We start from the raw sequence: 22,973 nt of genomic DNA, 5'->3' as shown, positions 1-22,973 counted from the left end.
AGATTTAAAAGAAACCAGAGAGACTGTTTAGTTCCAGGATTATCAAATTTGGCTCCCTATGAAGCCAACTTTAAAACAAGTTAAAATAAATACAGGTTCTTGGCTTCCACCCTGGACCTGTGGGGCTTTGAATTTCCCAGAGTGGGGTCCAGGAATCTGTCTTTTAAAAATACTTCCTGATTTGGGAACTATGATCTCATTTTATCTCCCATAAATGAGGAAGATTATTCTAGAGGGTACAAGATCCATGCAAAGTCATTAGAAATATTGAGCCATGAAATACGATCCTGTCAATATAGACCAGGCAAACAAAGAAGGTGGCTGTTTGCATATAGCATTTTGACCATTTCAATGACCACGTTGTTCTATAGGAGATTAAAAGTCCAGTCTGCAAAAACCAAAGAGCGGAAAGCATGAAAGAGGGTTTGTTTCTCTGCTAATCAGTGCTAATTATTTATTAGGTGCCTCTGAGTACAGTGAAGGTAGAATGACTGGGTGTGCATTTGGCTAAGGGAAGCCACTGTCAAAAATTGCTGAACTCCTCCCACCCTGGGTTGGTGGCCGTTTATTAAATGTGTCACCTTTATTAAACTTTAAGCCTTTGCCACCAAATGAGAATAGCATTGCTCCTATATGCCTTTAGCAGTGAATCATACACAACGTGTTTCCAGGGTAATCCTGGGTTTTACTAAGAAGAGTGATATTTCAGAGGACATGGCACTGCAGGAGGTAGAGAGAGTCTTAGGTATAGGTGGCATCTGCCGTGCACCCTCACTCACAGATAAGGAACAACTCCAAGATGTTAGCAGTTAGTTAACGGCAAGATTAGTATTAAATGTTAGTTTTCCTGACTTGAACTTCAGTGCTACCTCAACTGTACCATTTCAAAGTTGTCAGTTCATTTCATCTTGGTCGAGAGTCTAGGCAGCTGACTGAACACAGTTGATGTGTTTGCTTTAGCTCTGTTTTCCAAGACTTTCCGAGACAGTGATGACCCTCCCTGAGATCTAAGTATATGCAAGACAGAGTCAACAGGTGCTGCTTCTAGTGGCTCTCCTCAGAAGCTCGCCTGTACAGCCTGGGGCTGTGAGCTGTGCGTGGGGTATACATGGCTCTAAACTAGATTCACTCCTTTACTCATTCACAAACTTTATTAAACACCAGAAACTGGCCTAGTTTCTACAGGCAGAGCAGTGAATAGAATAGCTTCCACACAAAAAGAAGAGGCAGAAAGTAAAGTCAAAGAAGATCTTCTTTTCTGAGACAGAGTCTCACTCTCTCACCCAGGCTGGAGTGCAGTGGCGTGATCTCAGCTCCCTGCAACCTCCGCCTCCTGGGTTCAAGCGATTCTCCTGCCTCTACCGTCCAAGTATCTGGGACTACAGGTGCATGCCACCACGCTAGGCTAATTTCTGTATTTTTGGTAGAGACAGGGTTTCACCACATTGGCCAGGCTGGTCTTGAACAACTGACATCAAGTGATCCACCCGCCTCGGCCTCCCAAAGTGCTGGGATTACAGGCGTCAGCCATCATGCCTGGACAGTCAAAGAAGACCTTTCCAGACGATGATATGTGCTATGTACAAAGAAGGCATTAATTACTCAATATAGATAAGAAATGCCCTGCAAATCAAGTAGGGAAAGAGAACAACCCAATAAAAAAGCCATCGAGGTACAAATTTGCGATTTACAGAAGAGGGCCATGGGGACAGAGGCTTCGTAAAGGTGCCACGTGGTCACAGCTTGCCCAGAGCAGCCTTGCTCCCTGGCTGCCTTGGGAAGAGCTCAGCACCCTCATGCATGGACCCTCTGGCGTCAGCACTCTGCATCGGGTGTGCACCCACCGGGGTTCTAGCAAGCTTGGGTTTTTCTCCTAAGCTGTTCCTGATTCTTCCCCCTTCCTGTCAGAAAGAAATAGCAGCCTCAGGCTCAGCTTGGTGTTCCCAAACTCATTAGTAACCTGAGAGCTGCCTGTTGGCACAGTGAGGTGCCTGGAGCACCTCTGAGGATGGGTCAATCCAGGAAGCTGGGTCCTGAAGCATGCAGGCGAATGTGGGGATGAGGAAGCCCCGAGCACCATGTGTGGGAGGAAAGCCTCTGGCTTGGTTCAGTCAAATTAAGGGTTTCATGGGCATAATGTCTCCAGCTTCCCTATGGCCAGATAGTTCCACACCTGAGTAGATATATCCCAAAGGAAATGTCAGCCAGGTCTATCATGGCACCCTGCAGGGATGTTCCCTGCAGCAGAACAGCCAGGAGGTGAGGAGCTAGAGGCTGGCCCAGCCTGACCCCAAGTGCACAGAGAGGGAAATGGGCAGGCCCTGCCCAGGCAGGATGCTGTGTGCATGGCCCTGGAGGAGAGGCCTCCACGGCAAGACAGGCCCCCAAGCCTTGCTCCTGAAGGAGAAAGAGGAACTAGAATGGAGTCTACAACATGACACTGAAGGACATGCCCACAAAACACAGCGGCCCGTTCTGCAGTCAGATATTCAAACAGGAAGGCACCCCTAAACACCTCAGGGGTGTGGGCAACTGGAGTCGGAAGTGGGAGTAAAAGGGAATCAGTGTACAAAACCAAGAAGGCCCTGCCCGGTGTGATAAAAACTTTAACTGGATCCTTGGTCCAGAGGTTAAGAGGAAAATGCGGGAGGGGGAAGAAAGACAGAGAGGTCGGGAGGAAAGGAGGCAGGGGATCCAGGCGGCTGGACCCCACAGGATGAGAAGGAGCCAGACCTTGGCTTCTCTGGGGACAGGTAAGAACCAGGGCTCCGAGCCTTGCTGGGTGAGCACAGTCTTTCACACTGCAGATGAACCCAGTGTGAGCCTCAACCTCCCAGTAATAAGAGGACTAGAGAAACACTGACAGAGGCCTGAGCAGGGGCAGCTGGTGCTCAGACAGATTTCCAGCAACTGCAGGGATTGCATGAGAGGAGAAGCTGTGTCTAGAAAGGAAATCCGATTCAGCGAGACCCACTGATGAGATCAGCTTCAGCCCATGTAGAAATGACGGAAGGAGGGGCAACCTCCATGGCGTGAACACAAGGAGAGTGCGCACCTGTAAGGGTACGGGGGATGGGGTCTAAGACCAGAACCAAAGGCCCTCTGCAGCTGCGCTTAGGAAAGGACAGGTAAGCACGTGGACAAAGCAGGACGCACACGGATAAAGGAAAGCCTGAAGCCGCCAGGGGAGAGACGCTACAGTTGTGGCATGGCAGTAAGGCCCTGAGACTCAGGGGGTCTCACTCCCTATGACCTTGGCCAAGCTGGTGAAGTGCTTGGTGCCTCAGTTTCCCCAGGAGGCAAGCACTGATGTTCAGGGCTACTGTGATTGTTCAGTGACATGATAAAGGCGCCCAGAGCAGCAAGTGGATACCGGGAGCTCTCTCCTGGTACTTGCTGTTGAGAAGAAGGTTGGCAAGTTCTTATTTTTCAGGTGGGGGTACCTTGGCATTGACTGAGATCCCATGTGGGTCCAAGGACTCTTGAGCCTTCATCTCCAGGGAATGATGGAGGTCAAGGGCATCATAGGCATGGCAAGAAATGTCTCCAGCTTGCCAGAAAGCTGGATTCTAGAACCCAGAGGTCAATGAGCTCAACATTAATGCCAGTTCTAGAACAGATGGCTGGGAGCTCCAAGATGAATGAAAGCGAGCAGGGACCAGCAATGCCACTCCAAGAACAAATAACCAACTGCAGGGACTGAACCTCATTGTTCCTGTCCTTAAAACAGGGTCACCGCACTGCGAAGCCCCTTTGTTAACTAATCAAGCCACTCAGTCAACATACACTTATTGAGGGGCTCCTTTGTTTTTGGCAGGCACTTTGGTGATGGAGCTGTTTAAAATCTCTCGGCAGGCTGCAGTGAGCCGAGATCCCGTCACTGCACTTCAGCCTGGGCGACAGAGCGAGACCCTGTCTGTATCAGCCCATTCTCACGCTGCTATGAAGAAATACCCAAGACTGGGTCATTTATAAAGGAAAGAAGTTTAATTGGCTCGCATTTCCTCAGGGCTATGGAGGCCTCAGGAAACTTATAATCATGGCAGAAGACGAAGCAAACACGTCCTTCTTCAAACACGCAGCAGCAAGGTGAAGAATGAGAACCCAGCAAACCGGGGAGCCCCTTATGAAACCATCAGATCTCATGAGAACTCACTATCATGAGAACAGAGCAAGTGAGTAACTGCCCCCATGATTCAATTACCTCTCACTGAGCCCCTCCCACGAAACATGCAGACTACAGGAACTACACTTCAGATTTGGGTGGGGACTCACTGCCTCAACACAAAAATATAAATATATAAAAAATAAAATCTTGCCAGCCTCAGGCTACACAGATCAGGAAACTGAGGACAGGGCGGATCTTCTGGGTTCTCTACTGGGTCTTCTGGGCCTTGGGTATGAAGAAAAGATGGTGCAGAGGCTGGGGTTTGGCCAGCCTGAGTGGACAGGGTAGAAGAGGAGGAAGAGGAGGATGGAGAGGAGGGGAGGAGGGGATGGAGGATGAGCCAGAAGAGAAAGAAAAGGAGGAGGAAGGAGAGAAGGAAAGGAGGGGGGATGTGAGGGAGGAGGAGAAAAGTAAGAAGAGAAGAAGGGAGAGGGAGCCGGGAAGAGGGGGAAGAAGGGGAAGAAGGGGAGGAGGATGGGGAGGAGCGGAAGGGAAGGGAGGATGAGGAAGAGGACAAAGAAGAGGAGGAGGAGGAGGGAGATGAGAGAACTAAGAAGAGGAAGACGGAAGGGGAGGAGGGGGAGGAGTAGCGGCAGCAGCAGCCAGTGGGGGCTTCACAGGAACAGCACAAAGATGCACCCTGAGGACGCTGTGGGGGGAAGACGGTGGGGCAACTGGGGCTGCCAGCATCTCAGAGTCCCCAGATCCAGCAGCTCTGGGTTTGGCGATGTGGTAGTCAGGACAGCAGTTCCAGAACACCATGGCTGAGAGAGCGAATGGCCAAGGGTTAGGGTGAGAGAAAGGACAGAAAGTGGCATGTGGGTTGTCCTCTCAGAGTCTGAATCGTCATCCCACGAGCTGCCTCGCTGTGCACTAGTGCCATGCTGCAGCCCCTGGAGGGTCCTGATTCCAGCCATTTCTTCCTGGACACTGTGCCGACCTGATCTCCAGAGGTGAGATTTATAAAAAGTAGTTTGGGATGAAGATTCTATGCTTTCTTGCTTTTAGATTCATAAAGCACTATAAATCCACATATTTTATTATTCTTTGAGACACAAGAAGTTACAGTATAGAATTTCCTAACATAGAAAACTCCTTGGTCATGTCCTAATAGGACCCAAATTAGAAAACTTGGATTTGCCCACAAATGTGTATGGCATGCTTCATGCCGCGTATGTCTAAGGAACTCCCGTGTATCACTGTGTTGTGACGACCCCAGAGCATACCATAAGTAAAAGATCAATTTTGAGAAAAAAGAATCAAATGTGATGCTGAGAAGGACCTCAGTGGTCGCTTCCCTTGGAGCCCTGGGCAAAGAATGAGGGGTGGGGAAGGAGTTACTTCAAGCTCAGAAGTTTCCTGGGCAGCTGGATCTGCTCTTCAAACTCCTAATTACTAAAAGTTCTAGCCCCCAGTCTGTGCCCTGCAGCTTTACCCTCTAGCTAGCAGTGGAAGCTGGTGAGCGCAGCACTGTCTCCTTAGAACAAGGAGGAACACATGGTTCATTCACTTCTGCAGCAATGGTCATTCAGATACGGAAAGGCCATATTAAGCCTTCCTTCTGTGTTCTCACACTCTGCTAAGGGTGTCTCGTTTCTACCACGACCTCACTGGGCAGTCCCCTTGAATAGCGATGCTTGGATTAATGTGCTGACACTCGAGAGGTGTTAGGGCGTCGAAGCTCAGCAGCTGTTTCCCCATCGGCCTGAAAGATGGCCGTCCCCTGCTCTCTGCACCACGTACACAGCAAGCCTGGAGCAGGCTGGCCCATCTTCGTTTGTATCCGCTCACATTCACCTAAATGGGTGGCCGTTAACCTCTGTAAACGGATTCAGTGGTGCGAAACCCTGCAACGCCTGCTTAGTACTTCTGTACAAAATCACCATCCACATGCAGCTCTCTGCCTCTGTCCGCAGAGTACGTTTTTTTCAATTGAAGGTAGCATTGCATTGAGACATTTCTAGCCCTTTCTCCACATGCACTTGTGGTTACAACGTGTCTGACAAGAGGCAGGAGTAGCAGGGACTGGGGGAAGGCCAGTGAGGTTCTGGCTTCGGGTGTGAAGCTCAAGAGGCTATCTGAAAGCTCAGGAATCAAAGTATATAACAGTTCAATGCAATATTTAAAAAAAAAAAAACATGAATGCAAAATAACCCATGATGAACAAATACCAAAACTGTAAAGGAAGATAGGATTAAATGAATTTAAATTAAGTATCAGTGCTGAGCCAGACACTTGTGTGACCCGAGGATGCCTCTCTGGCTTGCCCCATCCTGGACAGGCTAGAAAGAGCTCCCGAACAGAACAGCAGGGCCTGTGCTTTGCAGATATGCAGGAGAGAGAGTTCCCTTGATGCTTCTGGTTTATAGACCAAGCCCCGGCCAAATCTAACCACAAGACTGAACACCCAACCTTTAAAGGCAAAGAAATGCATGCACCACGCTTCATTGCCCTACGACGTTCTTTCAAGGCCGTTAACGAGCTGATGGCCACACATGGAAGTCACTCAGATCCCAGGAGCCCTCCTCCCAGGGCCTCTCTCCTGCACAGATTCTCCTTCCCACTCAGCTCGCAGGTCCTGCAGCCTGGCCTAAAGCACCTCTCCGCCTTGGTAGCTAGCCCAGTGCAGAGCCACCAGGCCTTGCTCTAGTTAAGAACATCAGTGTCTTCCACCAGACCATAAGCTCAAGGAACACAGGGCCCTCACTCCATGAGTCCTTTCAGGGACGGATAATCATCCATGTGCTCCTGGATTCCTAGTTTCCATCTATTTCTAGCAACTGAGTTCTTCATTTTCTGGCTTTCTCAGTGGCTTCTCTCAGTACACGGCACCAATCTCAGGTCTGAATGTGTCCGTTCCTGTGCTTCAGATTCGGATGCAGTGTGTGAGTCACTAGGTAAATGCATGGGGGCACCTGTGGACATCTAAGATGAACATCCTGCAGGACGGTGGCAGAGCTGCCCTGCACGAGCAAAGCACACCTGAGAATTCCCAGAACCTGCACTGACACCAGGATCTGAGCCTCAGTCCTTGAAGTTGCTTGAAGCTGGGGAAAACACCATCTTTCCTGACAAGTCAGCATCATCAACCTACTAGGAGCTTGGGGAACAGCCCTAGGAGGTCATATATGCAGCACATGGACAGGAAAGCACCTGTATTTTGGGTGAGGCATCCTGCCAGCACCAAACAAGCCTTGCTGCAAACCAGCACTCCCCATCTGGACCTCTCAGCAGGGTTATCCCCCAAACGCTGAGCCCAGCAGGTCCCAAGCAGTCACACATCTCTCCAAACTGGAGCTTTCAAGCCAGAGGCGCCAGGACATAAACATCAAGGCCACCTGCCATCCCTCTTCTGCCCCTCTGGCAGCTCAGCCCTCCTTCAATCACAAGAAGAGGCTGAGGGGCGTCCCTGGCCCACCCTGTTAATGAGCCCTTCTAAAAAGCCTGGCTTCAGAGGCACCACTGCCAGGACAAACTTTAAATTGTGTGTAAAAATGCATGCATATGTTTATTGCAGCACAATTCACAATTGCAAAGATGGGGAACCAATCTAAGTGCCCATCAACTGAAGAGTGGATGTGGTACCTATATACCATGGAATACTATTCAGCCATAAAAAAGAACAAAACGATGTCTTTTGCAGTACCTTGGATGGAACTAGAGGCCATTATTCTAAGTGAAGTAATCCAGGAATGGAAAACCAGATACTGCATGTTCTTACTTGTAAGTGGGAGGCAAGCCATGGTATGGAAAGGCGTAAGAACGATACCGTGGACACTAGAGACTCAGAAGTGGGGGTCGGAGAGGGGTGAAGGGTAACAGAGTACATATTGGGTACGACGCATACTACTTAGTAATGGGTACAGGAAAATCCTAGCCTTCACCTGTGCAATTCATCCACGTAACCAAAACCACTGGTACTCCTAAAGCTATTGAAATAAAAATGAATGAATAGTGTGTAAAAAATTACTGAAAGAGAAAGTGATCCCTTTGAGGGTATCTCCCATGCCCTCGACACACATATGCCTCATCCACAGCCTAGATGCAATAAGGAAGTATAATTATAGGCAAGTTCAAGGCAAAAACCTTCGGAAAAATAAAAACACCCAGTCATAGTCAATACCTTTTGTTGTTGTTTTTTTTTGGCCATAAAAGGTAATTACTCTGAAAAGAAATGGTTTTTGCAGAAGTATGCTACCATTCCCCAGTTATTTATATTTGTGCAAACTGATTTTTTTTATCCTTTATTTTTGTATTAAAAATATACCAGCATATCTATTTCCAGTGAAATTTTGAAAAGGGCACAGTTTACTATCTGAGTGTTCCACAGTTTTCCAACATAATTTTTAAATAAATCCTTTGAAATTTCACCCCTTCCCAATTCAAGTTGTATTCCAAATGCATATATATATATATATATATATTCTTTTTTTTTTTTTTTTTTTTTGAGAAGGAATCTCACTGTGCCACCCAGGCTGGACTGCAGTGGCACGATCTTGGTTCACTGCAGCCTCCACCTCCTGGGTTCAAATGATTCTCTTGCCTCGGCCTCCCCAGTAGCTGGGATTACAAACGCTCACAACCACACCCAGCTAATTTTTGTATTTTTAGTAGAGACGGGGTTTCACCATGCCAGGGTGGTCTCAAAATCCTGACCTCATGATCAGCCTGCCTCGGCCTCCCAAAGTGCTGGGATTACAGGCCTGAGCCACTGTGCCCCACCCCAAATGCATGTTTTTATTCAGCACACACTGCACATTATATTTCTCTGTTCAGTTTCCTAACATTATGATTTGGCTTTTAAGTTCTTTTCTAGTAGACTCTGAGATTCTTAGAAGTAAAGGATGAAACTTAAAACACGTGCACTCAGACCATGGCCCAGAGAGAGAGGTTATTAATAAGTACCTGCTGAATTGATAAATAAATGGACTTTGACCATAGGCATATCTTTCTGCAATAATCCAGTCTTTCCCAGAATGCATATTGTAAAATAAGATTGAAGCCAGGAAGTAAAGGACACAGTGATCAGTGTGATTTGCAGATAATCTTTCTAGGTACAAAGCACATGGACCTCGGTTTTCTTTGTTCCTTCCCTGTTCCTGTGACTTTAGAGCTGGGCCACTGCCTTTGGTCCTGGCCAGACTCTGGCCTCTGTGTAACCACAGCCTGCCCAGCTGCAGCTGATGGCGCCCTTGCAGAAATGAGGGCCTGGGACACCAGCGTTTCTACTGTTTCAAAGATGCTATAAACAGGGAGTTTTATGTGAAATCTCTTGATTTTAAAATATTTGTCTGTATTTTATTTGTTTTGCTTTTAGACAAATCTTGTCCGTATGACAGATCTGTCTCTGGGCCTCCAATGTGCAATCCATGTACCACTGACTGAATGTGTCCCCCCGAAATTACCGTGTTGGAACCTAACTCCCAATGTGATGGTGTCAGGAGGTGGGGCCTTTGGGAGGTAAAGCCTTCAGGAATGGGAATAGTGCCAGAAGGAGCCATCTATGAGCCAGAATGCAGGTCCCCGCCAGACACAAAATCTGCAGGTACTTTGATCTGGAACTTTCCAGCCTCCAACACTGTGAGATATAAATGTGTTGTTTATAAGCCCCCCAGTCTATGGGATTCTCTTAGAGTAACCTGGGTGGACTAAGCCAAGATGCTCCCAACCAAAGTGGCACACAGTCCTCAGAACCCAGTGTGGCTCACTCCCCGCTTCACTGAGATCACTGTCACCCCCTTCTCACACAGCCCTCAGAACCCAGTGCGGCTCACTCCCCGCTTCACTGAGATCACTGTCACCCCCTTCTCACACAGCCCTCAGAACCCGGTGCGGCTCACTCCCTGCTTCACTGAGATCACTTCTCAATTGTCACTCCCTTCTCAGAGGCTTGCCCAGCCCATCCTCTCTCAAATCACATTTGTTCATGTGTTAAGCTGTCACCTCCCCTCACTAGAGGGTCAGTGCCAAAGGGGCAGGGACCTTGTGTGCTTGTCCTCCGTCTCTCCTCAGCTCCTGGATGTGCCCAGCACACAGCAGGCTATTGAAAAACTCACCTTGAGTGCAGGGAAGGACAGAAAGTGGCCGCTCTACAGAGAGCTGGGCCTTTCCTAGGCTGATGGTTGAGGGCACCTGTTCACCAACACACAGTGTCTGATGTTTCTCTCCCATCTACGCAGTTACTCACTTTTGCTTCCCAAGACTTCACAGAAGACTTTCCAAATGCTGTTCAGTCTGATAGAAACCTTAAAATGACTCTGGAGCTCAGAATCTGGACCCTCCTGTGCTTCCTACGGGAGGAGGCCAAGATCTGGGCCGAAAGAGCACAGTTCAAGGTCAGGCTGCAGGTTAGTGCTGGTAACCAGAAGCCACAATTTTCTCGCCTCCCGTGGGGGTCAGCAGTGGCAGGCGCCTTGGAACGGTGTGGGACCTAAGTGAGTAACAGCAAAATGCTTCTCTCTTCCTCCTTCCTGATATAAAGCCGTCAGGGCCCCCCAGCCCCACCCCTCCCCGCTCTGTACGCAAGCCATGAAGGCAGCCGTCTGCCCCACGCCTGGCACTCACCTCTGAGGACAGGCCTCTCCCCCATGTTGCGGATGCCATAGGCAGCACTGGACAGGGGCGCATCTGGGATGAGCTCTGCGAGTAGGTACCCAGAATACCAGGCACACAAGGAGGCGAAGACTAGAAACACAACCTTGAGGGGACCTGCAGAGGGGACAACAGGCAGCTGCTGTGAATGACTTGGTGGCGGCCCGAGCTCCTGGCTCTCCTGACCCCGCTGTGGCCTTTCATCCCAGCCCAGCGTCAGAGCACTGCACTATAGGCACAGTGCTCCTGGGGAGGAGGCTCCCAGGGTGGGAGGCGGTGTCAGGACCTTTGAATTAGACAGTATCAGCGAATATAAACAAGACAGGAATGCTTTCAAGGGCAGGCTGTATTTGCTGTTGGTTTGGGTCTTAAGAGCTTCCTCGAACATTAATGTCAAAACAGCTAGTCAAGCGCCTTGTGAACCAGCATGCCCAACGGGGACCTGAAGAAACAAAAGCGGCTCATTCCCTTTGTGAGACACAATCCTGCAATTACACTGAAACCTTCAGTGGGTGAGGCTTTGTTTGGTTCCACATCAGCAGCAGCGGGAATAGTAGCTGACGGCCAGCAAGCATGCAGCGGATTCCTGCTGGATCAAGGCCTGGCCAGGTAACCCCGGGAAAAGTCCCCAAACCTGTTCTGTCATCACGGATGTGCCTGCTGGGCCACCCAAGGTCCCCAATGACAGAAGTCCCTGGAGATATCTTTCTGGTGGACTGGCAACAATATCTTACTTAAATAGCAAGATTCCCAAGGAAAAGGTATTGACCGTCTCCTGGGTCACCAGAGGCCTGGGAGACAGCGTTCCGTCTTTCCACAGGGAACCCAAGGCCAAGGCTTTCAGATTTTGCTCCCTAAATATAGCATAGATCAGAACTCACGGAGCAGTTCGCTTACCCAAATAGCTACCATGCAGGGGTGACCATGGGTCCTGAACAGGATGGGTCCTTGGGGATGTGCCCAATGCACTTAAATATGTGCTAACAGGTATAGTCCTAAGAAGAGAAGAAGGAAGGAGGGAGAGAGAAAGGGATAAAAGAAGGAAGGGAGTGAAGGGGAAATGAGGAAGGAGAAAAAAGAAAAGAGAAGGGAATGGTCAAGCCTGAAGGGCCTGACAATGGGCCCCACCCCTCCACCCACCCGGTGTGCAGCTCTGGATCTCAGCTTTGCTTCTAGCACCTAGAGATCGTCCTTCCCTTCTCAGGAGCACAGCTGTCCAGGGCCCATGCACGGGCTATGCTGGGCCAAGGCAACGTGTGCCTGTGTTTGGAGGTCCAGTTCCTCAGCAGAGGGAGCCACAGGGACGGGATGAGATGCTCCTGGTTCGCCTTGGGGTTTTGTTTGGTTTTGCTTTTTCAAGGGCATATTTCAACACCATTTAAAAATTCTGAATTTGCAAACTGCTAAGATTGTTAGACTAGTAGGCACAGGCGGTTTCCTCTGGGGAGAGGCTGGCAGCAGTGTGATCAGTGCAGTTTCTAGGGCTGGAGGGGCATCTCAAAGCAGATAAACCAGCCATAGAAAACAAAATGAGACAGGTGCGGACTTGCAGGCCCCTCTCCTGCAGCTGCGCCACTGGCTGTGCCCAGCCACCCGCGGGTGCTTTTCTGCCCTCCCGGGCTCGCTCTTCTGCAGGAGTGGTCTCTGCCTAGAGGATTCTGTCCCCAACACAGCCTGACCACAGGGCCCATACAGACGCCTCCCTCCAGAGCCATGCAGCATGCCTGGGATGCCGGGTGGTGCTGATGTTCCAGAAAATTCTGTTGGATGATCACAGAGTGGTCTACGACAGCCGCAGAACATGTTCAAAGGCATCAGCAGTCCCCTGTGTCCTGTGCGTGTGGGTCGCAGCTGGACTATTTCATCCAAGTGTTGTGTTTGAAGAAGAAAACTAGCTAACCAGAGAATGCTCAGAGGCTCTTCCAGTCAACACGTCACACCTGAAGTCCTGAGCTACAAGGTGCTGTTTAGCTTGGAGAAGGCTGAAAAGGAACATTATCTTTTGAATGTGTAACAAGCAGCTACATGAAGGAAGAGGTAATTGTGTCCCCAGCTGAACAAAAACAAACAAGTGGACATGACAGAGAAGAAAATGGAGAATAAATAAGCCAAGTGTCTTTATAAGAAGAAGGGTAACCCATGCTGGGCCCTCCTGCTGAGGCAGTGAGCTCTCTTTGGGGACACTATTCAGGACTCCTAGAGAGTATCTGTGCTTTGGGTGAGGGGTGCAGCCAATGACCTCCAGGCTGGGGACAGTCTGGTTTCCAACAAGCAGCTGCCTGGGAGAAGCCATGACCTAGAGCCGGAACTAATTCCAGGGCGGGAGGCAGATCCAGCCGCTGGCACCGGGATTGGCGCATCTTCAGAAGATGGGTGGTGAGCTGAACTGGCAGCCTGTGCTCGGGTCTAGCACAAAGTCACGGAAGTATCCCAGCCACCAGGGGGAGGGCAGGGCATAGGAGCCAGGAGATGACAGACAAACTCCAGGCAGGCAGCATCATTTCCTCCGGCTGCCGTGACAAATTAACACCAACTGGGTGGCATCAGCAACAGAAACTTAGGCTGGGCTCAGTGGCTCACGCCTGTAATCCCAGCACTTTGGGGGGCCAAGGTGGAGGGATGGCTTGATCTCCGGAGTTTGAGACCAGCCTGGGCAACATAATGAGATCCCATGTCTACAAAAAATTTTAAAAAGAATAGTCAGGTGTGGTGGTACAGACCTGTAGTCCCAACTACTCAGGAGACTGAGGCAGGAGGATTGCCTGAGCCCAGAGCTTTGAGGCTTCAGTGAACTACGAGTGCAATATTGTACTCCAGCCTGGGAGACGGCGAGACCCCATCTCTTACCAAAAAAAAACCTGAAATCTATTCTCTCAAGATTCTGGAGGCTGAAAGTCCAAGATCAAGGGTCCTCTGAGCCTCTCTCCTTGGCTTGCAGATGGCGTCTTCTCCGTGTCCTCAGAGGGTCTCCATGTGTCCGTGTCCTCGGCTCCTCTTCTTATAAGGACACCAGTCAGATGGATCAGGGCTCACCCCCGATGACCTCATTATACCTGAAATCCCTCTTTAACGACCTGATCTCCAGATCCAGTTGCATTCTACGGTACTGGGCTGAGGTTAGGACTGCAACATATAAACGGGGTGTGGTGGGGAGGCACAGTTCAGCCCCAACACAGCACTGGGCGAGCTGTGGCACGGATTCTCTGTGGGCTGGCTGCCAGCAATCAGAGCTCCGTCCCTGGGGGTGAAAGCAGGATGGGCAGGAGCCAAAGCAGCCTGTCAAGACAGAGGCTCAGACACCGGGCAGCCGCAAAGAATCAGCACCTAAGCTGGGACACGCCTGGGAAGAAGAAAGCTTGGGCGCCCAGGGCCTCCACTAAGATGACTCCTGGAGCCCCAGGTGGGTCTGCCCCAGTGGGAGGAGGCCCAGCAGCTTCAGAGGCGGGGGAGGAAGTACACAGAGTCCAGGAACACTTCTGTGATTCTGTAACCAGGATCCTGCCTTTCCTCGTAAGGTAATAAAGTCATCGTCGGCTCATAGAAATGTCCTCCACCATGCTTGCCGCCCAGCAGACAGGATGAGTGTTAGAGCAAAGGCCGTTCTTATAGGAGGAGAGCCAGTGAACTTTCTCCTAAGAGACTCACCTCTAGCGTGTCTGCCTGTGCGTGCATGTGTCTCAGCCAGTCCCACTCTCAGATCCACAGGGGTCTCAGGACCCTGGCTGCTTCACTTAAGAGCCAGAGGCTGGGTGCAGTGGCTCACAGCTGTTATCTCAGCATTTTGGAAAGCTGAGGAGGCCAGAAGTTCAAGACCAGCCTAGGCCACATAGCAACACCCCATCTCTACAAATTTTTTTTTTTTTAAATTAGCTGGGCATGGTGGCGTGTGCCTGTACTCCCAGCTACTTAGGAGGCTAAGGCAGGAGGATTGCTTGAACCTAGGTATTCAAGGCTGAAGTGAGCTATGACCACATCGTGGCACTCCAGTCTGGGCTAGAGAGCAAGACCCTGTCTGTAAACAATACACATTTAAAAGGCGACAGAAAGGAAGTAATCCTGAAACCAAATGGATATGACACTAGGTTACAGGTAGGAGGATTTAAGGACTTTCTCCCTCCCTCCAATCCAAGGGGCACCTAAAAAGAGTAATCTCGGGTCCTAGAACACCCTTCCATTGATGCAATTTCCTTCAACCTGAACGAGGACAGGGAAGCTGCTGTCACTGCTGCCTTGCCAACATGTATTCAGATCACCTCACCATGAAGGCCACACCCACACCTCTTATATTTGAAAGGCCAGGAGAGCTGAGGGTGGATGGTCCGTGTTTTGGGACTCTGCCTTTGGGATCCCAGGCTCTGCTGGCCTCAGTGTCCCATCATCGCTATCCTGTTCACTGAGCCTTTTTGGAAGAAGGGATAGGAAGGGCCACTCTGAAATACCACAGCAGGTGTGTGGCTTACGGTCCACCTGTCAATGCCTATTTCGAGGCACTAGGACGCCCACTGCCAGGCCCTGCAGGTGAAGACATGTTGGCAACTCAACTTGCTCCTTCCATTCCATCTGAATGTCCCTCCTGAGAACATCTGTCTGGAACACACCCAGCACTGGACAGAAGCGCCCAGGACAAGGCCCACTCCAAGGATGTCTCCAGATCTTTAGCTATAAAATCAAAAGAGAGGCATCTCTGAGTTCTGTGGGCAGCTTCTCCACAATCACACATGCCTGGATAAATACAAACCTGGTGTCATCTCGAAGCTTCCTACGAAAGGACCCCACAGCTCATGAGTGAATCATGAGGTCTGGATGTGAAAAAGTCCTGGCTGAGGGAAAGCAATCTAATAATACTCAGTACTGTCCATAAGAGGCCAGGAAATAATAATTATACAATACAGAAATCGTGGAAAACATTCTTCCAGAACAGCTATAATGAAAGTCGCTGCCCTAAGGGAGGGGATACATATCTCTCCTACAATCCACACAAGTTATCAAAAACACTGGCATTCATAAATAGTTTTTAAGGAAAATATGAGTATTTTACACAAGGCAAAAATCTTAAAATACGGCTTTCCTACATTTGGGAATGGTGCAGAAAAGAGAGCGCTTAGAACTTGCTGGAGTGTGATCGCCGCCTGAATGCTGGTGCTGGCAGGAATGCGATGGTTTAGTCCAACACCTTCCCACAGAGGACCTGGGATCTCGGACCAGGAAGAGATTTACAGAAGAGGCCCACAGAACTTCCCAGTTTTGAACCTTCCATTTTACACAGCCAGACTTCGTCCCTCCAGGAGGAATCCATATTTTTCAGATTATAGGAGGAGACCCACAAAACCAGTTAGAAAGGGGATATGTGACAGAGGCCAGGGCAGTGGACAGCAGGACAGGAGACGGCCTGTGACAGGAAACTGACAGCGGACAGAGGTGCAGCTGAGACAGGCTGCAGAAACGCGGCAACTGGTCAAAATAATAGGTTCCTCTTTTCCTTTTTCCTATTGTTCCAAATCGTCTACAGTGTCAAGTCGTTTGAAAAATGGAAGAAATAAAACGGCCTTACCAACTGGCAGCGGCCAGCCCCTCCCTAGCGCATGAGGTCAGGGGCGCGGGGGCAGGGAAGAAGCCGCGTGGGGAGCCTGGGTGGGGTGCGGGGCTGTGCCTGCGCTCCCCCCAACATACTTTCCAGGTAAAATGTCACAGTGTCACATTCCCGGATCCTCCCCCATCCTGTGCACCCCGGCTGAGGCAGGAACAGGCCGGGCAAGCGCAGGGAAATGGGTCTGGGAACTCTGCTGGAAACGCTGGCTGTTCGCCCCCTCTAGAATCGATCTCGCATTCCTGATCCCAGATCTAAGGCCAGCCTCGGCGCCAGGCGCCAGCCCTCGCCCTTTTGCTCTTTTGCTCAGCGTGGCGGGTCCCAGGCAGGGCCAGAGGACGCCGCTTCCCCCGGGGTCCTCCTTCCCGGCCCCTACCCCAGCCCCGAGGCGGGGGTGCACTCACCGCCGGCCACCTGGCGCATCTTCCAGGTGCCGCTCCCCTCCCTGCCCTGGCGGCAGCTCCCGGGCGACTGCAGCGGAGCCCGTGGGTCAGGAAGGCAAGGGGCGGGCAGCGGTCGGGTCGGGCAGGGGCGGGCCAGCTGGGTGTGCGGCCAGTTGGATAAATGGCAGGTGCGGACCCGGCAGGTGCGCGGGGCGGGAGTGGGCGGGGCAGGTGAGCGGGGCTGAGCCCCGAGCTCCAGCTCCGAGGTGGCGGGCGGATTGGGGAGGCGTTCCCAGGGCTGATCTGACCCGAGATGCCCAGCAGGGTTGGCTCTGAAGGGAGGAAACGGCGCCACTTGATGCTTCGGCCCCCTAGGCTCCAATTTAATGTCTCACAAGAGGAAACAGCTGTACAGGGAAGCATGACTCAAGCCTTTCCAACGACACAGCAGACGCCCAGCCCGGTCCGAGTTCGCAGTCCATGTCCACTGTCTGAGGCCATCGGTCTTCTTGGCTTCCGCCAGAACAGCAGCTCCAGGCTCGCTGTTTGCCAGCCCAGCCCAGCAGGCGCCCCACCTCTTGCTTTCTCTTTTTACTTCCAGGATGATGAATTCATTCTGGGAAAGTGAAGTGAGGGCCATGCCCAGCCCCTCTGGCCACAGCACAGGGCCGCAGGTCCTCCTTTACACGATATGATGACCAGGGAACTTCAGGGGTGGGGGCCAGGCAGGTGTGTGAAGAAGACATCAGGATCCCCAAACAGGAATAGCTCCTTTCTCCCCATCCATGGCTACCTTCATTCCAAACAAACACCCAGCTGGTTTTTACAGCACTTTTGACCCAGGATAGTCACAGTGGCCTCAAGCTACCAAGGGCAAGTTAAAACTCCGAGGGCAGTTGTTCACTTTTACAGAAGAGAGCTCTAGGGAAGCAGGGTCTGCAAAAGACCCAGTCCTCACCCCAGGGTCCGGCTGGTTCTTGGTAGTTCCACTCTGCTCCTGCTTCTCCTCTCAAGAAGCCCAAGATGCCCTGCCTTCCCAGGGACATCCATCCACCCTGTGGGTTACCCTGGCAGGCTTGGCCATGATTCTCCTTCCACCACAGTCTTTGCTCCTGGGAAGTTCTAGGGACACATGTCCTGTGGACGGTGTGGCTTTATTCCTCCAGTTCACCCTCACCTGCAGTCTCCCCAAACCAGAGGGACCAGAATACAGGGGTCTCCACAGTAAGGAATCCTTCCTAATGACTCAAGAATCATGCCAGCACTGGGCCTGGGCACGGGCAGCCCATTTGAGCACTCAGAGTTGCTCTGCAAAAATACTAAGAAGCCACTCTGCAGCTAGTTCTAACAATTCCTTTAAATGAATGAACTGATGGCCAACTTACTGCCGTCTTTAGCTCACCTGATTTCAGAGGTGGGATTTTTACCTCTGGGTTTATTTTCATTTTTTAAAAATTGTGGCTAAAATATGCATAACATAAAATGACCATCTTCGCCATCTTGAAGCGTACAGTTCAACAGAGTTAAATACATTCACATTATTGATCTGCAGAACTTTTTCATTGCAAAACTGAAATTCTGTACCCATTGCACAACTCCCCATTTACCCCTGCCCCCAGCCCCTGGAAACACCATTCTACTTTTTCTACGAATCTGAGCACTCTAGATACTTCACATAAGCGGAATCATACGGTATTTGTCTTTTTGTGACTGGTTTATTTCACTTAGCATCATGTCCTCAAGGTTCATCCATGTGTCAAAATTTCTTGTCTTTTTAAGGCTGAATAAAATTCCATTGTACAGAGGTACCACATTCTGTTTATTCATTCATCCATCCATGGACACTTGGGTTTCTTCTACCTCTTACCTACTGTGAATAATACTGCTGTGAACACGGGGAAGCAAATCTCTCTTCTGGATCCTGCTTTCAATTCTTTTAGATACATACTCAGAAGTGGAGTTACTGGATCGTGTGGTAATGCTATTCTTAAGTTTCTGAGGAACAACTGCACTGTTTTCCATAGCTGCACAATTTTACAATCCCACTCACGGTGTGCAGGGGCTGCAGTTTCTACACATCCTTGCCAATGCATGTTGTTTTCTGTGTTTGGTTTTTTTCTTAACAGCAGCCTTCCTAATGGGTATGAAGTGATATCTCATTGTGGTTTTGGTTTGCACTGTCCTAATGGCTAGCAGTGTTGGGTATCTTTTCACATTCTTGTTTGCTATTTGTATGTCATCTTTGGAGAAATGTCCACTTTGTCAGTAAATTACTGACAATATGAATTTTTAAACAAAACAATAGCAAGAACTACTGTTTTTAAAAATATTTTCATTGCATACTTTTCTCTCTAGATTGCCATTTGATGTTGACATTGCCTCTTGAAATAGACATAGATTAAAAATTAGCAAATATTTACGGAGCACCTGTCATGGTGTCTTAGTCTGCTTGCTGTAACAAACACCAACGCTTGGGGACTTAAACGGCAGACATTTATTTCTCACAGTTCTGGAGCCTGGAAAGTCCAAGGCCAAGCTACTGGCTGATTCACTTCCTGGTGTGTGTCTTTCCCTGGCTTGCAAACTTCTCACTGTCTTCTCACTGCGTCTTCCCATGGTGGAGAAACAGAGAGAGGAAGCGATGGCTCTGGTGTTTCTTCTTAGAAGAGCACTAATCCTATTGTAAGGGCCTGCCCTCATGACCTCGTCTGAGCCTAATGACCTCCCAGAGGCCCTATCTCCAACCACCCCAAAGACATCTAATTGGGAGATTAGGGTTTCAACATATGAATGTTTTTGTTTTGGTGGGGGTGGATACAATTCAGTACATGGAAGCTAGATCCTAGAGAACAAACTGCATACCCTCTGTCCACAGTTTCCACATATGATTATAGCCACAAACCATATACAACTCACCATTCCATCTACAGGAAAATGGAGGAACACATTTTGGTATATGTATGTGGAATACAACTCAGCAACCAGAAAAGAATGCTGACAAAGCCAACAACATGATGACTCTCAAAAGCAGCAGGCACACATACTGTGTGACGAGGTTCAGGAATGGATCAAATTCATCTGCGGAGACAGAAGTCAGAACAGTGGTTTCCCCTGAGCGCAGGGGCAGAGTGGTGTTGACTAAGGAGGAGCAAGGGAAACTTTCTGGAGCAACAGAAGGTTCTTTGTCTTTATCTCGGTGAATATTCAAGAATCCCATAAAACAAGTTATAGAGCTATATACATCTAAGATTTGTGTATTTTACTACATATAAATTATACTTCAATAAAACATGTTACCTAAAAAAGAAAAAACAAATGATTCAAGATGACAGAGCCAATCAGGGGAGTGGGCCCCTGCAGGTCATTGTCCCTTGAAGGTACATTCACAGCTCTGTCTGGTCAACATGGTCAAGTGGGATTTCAGGGCTTGAGTGGCCTCGGGAAGCCTGCTTTCAGCTCTGATTTGCTGAGCACACTTCAGACTGTCCTCACCTCCTTCAGAAGGGCTGGAAAGAACAATCTGCGGTCCCAGCAGTGTGGGGTCTGCACTTCCCCACCACACTCCGTCCTGCCCTTCCTTGAAGGCCTCCCCTAAGCCTTGCTGCTTCTCTGCCCCATTTCCACTGGCCGACACAGGCCTCTGGTCATTCCAAACTCTCCAGCCACCCCTCAGCTCATGAGAGGCTGGCACAATGTGCCTCTGTGGCTTGGGAACATTGTGTCATTGCAATGTAGATGTAGCACAGTTAGAAGTGGACATCACACACACACAGACCCAGAATGGCTTTTTCTGCTTCGTGACTTGTGTGTTCATGTCTTCATTTGCCTTTTCTCACTCACATACCGAACTGTGCATGCTTTTCTTTTTAAATGTCAAGATACTGGAATTAATGTTTTATTTCTTTTGTATCCTCTCATAGGGCTTTGCATTCAGTGATCATTCAATTTATACAACAGCCCAGCAGGTCTCAAGGTGCAGCTCAGGGACTCCTGGGATCCATGAGACCCTGGAGGGAGTTTGCAAGGTCAAAGCTTAATACAAAGGCATTAGCTGCCCTTTTTGTTCTCATCCTCTCAGAATGCAATAGTGGAGCTTTCTGCTGTGCACTGGGAAGGTCTGTGTGACACAGTGAACCAGAATTTTCCAAATGATGGATGTATAATAATCATTTACAAAATTATATATATATACACAATCATTAGAGGCAAAAAAGTCATTCAAAGTGCCAGATAGGGCAATGAATTTTAACGTAACAGTGTAAACTATCACACATCAAATTTTGGTACAGTATCAAATAATAATATCCACGATGACATGGTTTGGCTGTGTCTCCACCCAAATCTCAACTTGTAGCTCCCATAATTCTTATATGCTGTGGGAGGGACCTGGTGAAAGATGACTGAATCATGAGGGGGGGTCTTTCCTGTGCTGCTCTCATGAGATCTGATGGTTTTTAAAATGGGAGTTTCTCTGCACAAGCTCTCTCTTTGCCTGCTGCCATGTACGTAACATGTGACCTCCTCCTCCTTGCCTTCTGCCATGATTGTGAGGCCTCCCGAGCCATGTGGACTGTAAGTCCAATGAATCTCTTTCTTTTGTAAATTGCCCAGTCTTGGGTATGTCTTTATCAGCAGTGTGAAAATGGACTAACACAATTATCTGAAAAAGGTATTAAGAAACTCCTCGCTGTTCCAATTATGTATCTGTGTGAAACTAGGTTTTCTCCACACGTACAATGAGAACAATATACTGCAACAGACTGAACGCAAGAGGAGCTGTCTTCTGTTAAGGACATTAAAGAGATTTTCAAAAATGTAAAAAAATGTCATTCTCACTAGATACCTTGTTTTGGAAAATAAAACTATTCTTCATAAAAATATTTAACATGCAATGGTTGTATTGTTTTCATTTCTAAGTGAATTAATAAATTAAAAATTTCTCATTTTTAACTTTTTTTTTAAGACAAGGTCTCACCCTGTTGCCCAGGCTGGAGTGCAGGAGCATGATCATAGCTCAATGCAACCTCAACCTCCCTGGCTCAATGCGATCCTCCCACCTCAGCCTCCTGAGTAGGAGGAATCACAGATGTGTGCCACTACACACCCAACTAAATTTTGCATATTTTTTTTTTGTAGAGACAGGGTGTTGTCATGTTGTCCCTCACTTTTAATTTGGAATGCAGTAAACATCAATAGTCAGAATCTTCATAAACAAAAGCTCTTTGGGCTCGTCTGTCACTTTTAAGTGTAGAAAGAGGTCCTGAGAGCAAAACGTTTGAGAACCACTGCTTTAGACTGCCTGGCTAAAACACTGAGCAGATCTGTTAGAAACTAAAGGGACAAATAACCCAGGTTTAGAGTCAGACTTCGGTGTCAATCACAGTTCCACACCAAACTAACAGATTTGGAATAACTTATTTGATACTTTTTAAACTCAGATTTAAAAAATAAACATGTGAACTGGGGAAAATAATATCCTTTTAGGAACTGTTGAGACTAAATGGAATAGTGCATGAAACATGCCAGCAGCAGGTGCTTATACATCTCATTACTTATGCAGCCACCCTTCATCCTGAAAGGCTAGGAGCAGCCAGGCTTGCTGAGCCAGGGGTGACGTTATCCAGAATCAGGGCCAGCTGACCAACTATGTAGAAAGCAAGAGGCTCTCTGTGTCCCAGCTAGCACCCCGGGAGTGCCAGAGGACAGTGCAGGGCTGACTCTTCAGAGCTCTTCCAACCTGAGAGAAGGGCGTGCTCATTTTGGAAGGGCCAGAAACCCAGACAGAGAACCTCGGTGGAAGTAGAGGTCCGAGTTAAATTCAGTTCAATCAGCCAGATGTAGATGAAGCATGTACTAGATCTCAGGCAATGCGTACGCTTCAGAGATGCATCAGTGAGCAAAAGTGACACAGATGTGGGACTTGTGCCACTCATGTTCTAGTGCAAAGATCCAGAAAATGAGGCAGCAGCTCGCAAGATCCCTAGGGAGGATCGATATGCAGATGGAAGCTCCAAGAGTGGAAAATCCACAAAGGAGCAGAGGACAGTCAGTGACTCCACAGGCTCTTGTGCATGGCCACAAGAGCATGCATGGTCACGTGGTGCCACAAAGAGGCACTGGTGATGTGGGGCCAGGGTGGGGTGAGGCTCATTGTGAACACAGCCATGGAGAGCCAGGGTGATGACAGCAGGACAGTGGAGAGATCATAGGCTTCCCCTGGAGCAAGAGGACCGAGAGGAAAGGA

General features: G+C 49.2%; 1 protein-coding gene across 1 annotated transcript in view; it reads right to left on the bottom strand.

Annotated features, from left to right (window-relative positions):
* The window catches only part of FAM3B (FAM3 metabolism regulating signaling molecule B), a 51,260-nt gene extending 34,416 nt beyond the window's left edge, over positions 1-16,844 (bottom strand). The window contains exons 1-2 of the mRNA XM_064380166.1: positions 16,751-16,844; positions 10,733-10,876 (exon numbers count right to left, since the gene is read on the bottom strand). Coding sequence (XP_064236236.1) covers positions 10,733-10,876; positions 16,751-16,769 — 163 coding nt within the window. The 5' untranslated portion in view covers positions 16,770-16,844. The remainder of the gene's footprint in view (positions 1-10,732; positions 10,877-16,750) is intronic.
* Between the last annotated feature and the right edge of the window lie 6,129 nt (positions 16,845-22,973).

This window comes from Aotus nancymaae, unplaced genomic scaffold, assembly GCF_030222135.1.
Source record: "Aotus nancymaae isolate 86718 unplaced genomic scaffold, 86718_ANA_hifiasm-v0.15.2.pri h1tg000022l_1, whole genome shotgun sequence".
NCBI classification, from domain to species: domain Eukaryota; kingdom Metazoa; phylum Chordata; class Mammalia; order Primates; family Aotidae; genus Aotus; species Aotus nancymaae.
Note: the sequence above shows the minus strand (reverse complement) of the source record. Positions and strands in the feature narration are given on the sequence as shown.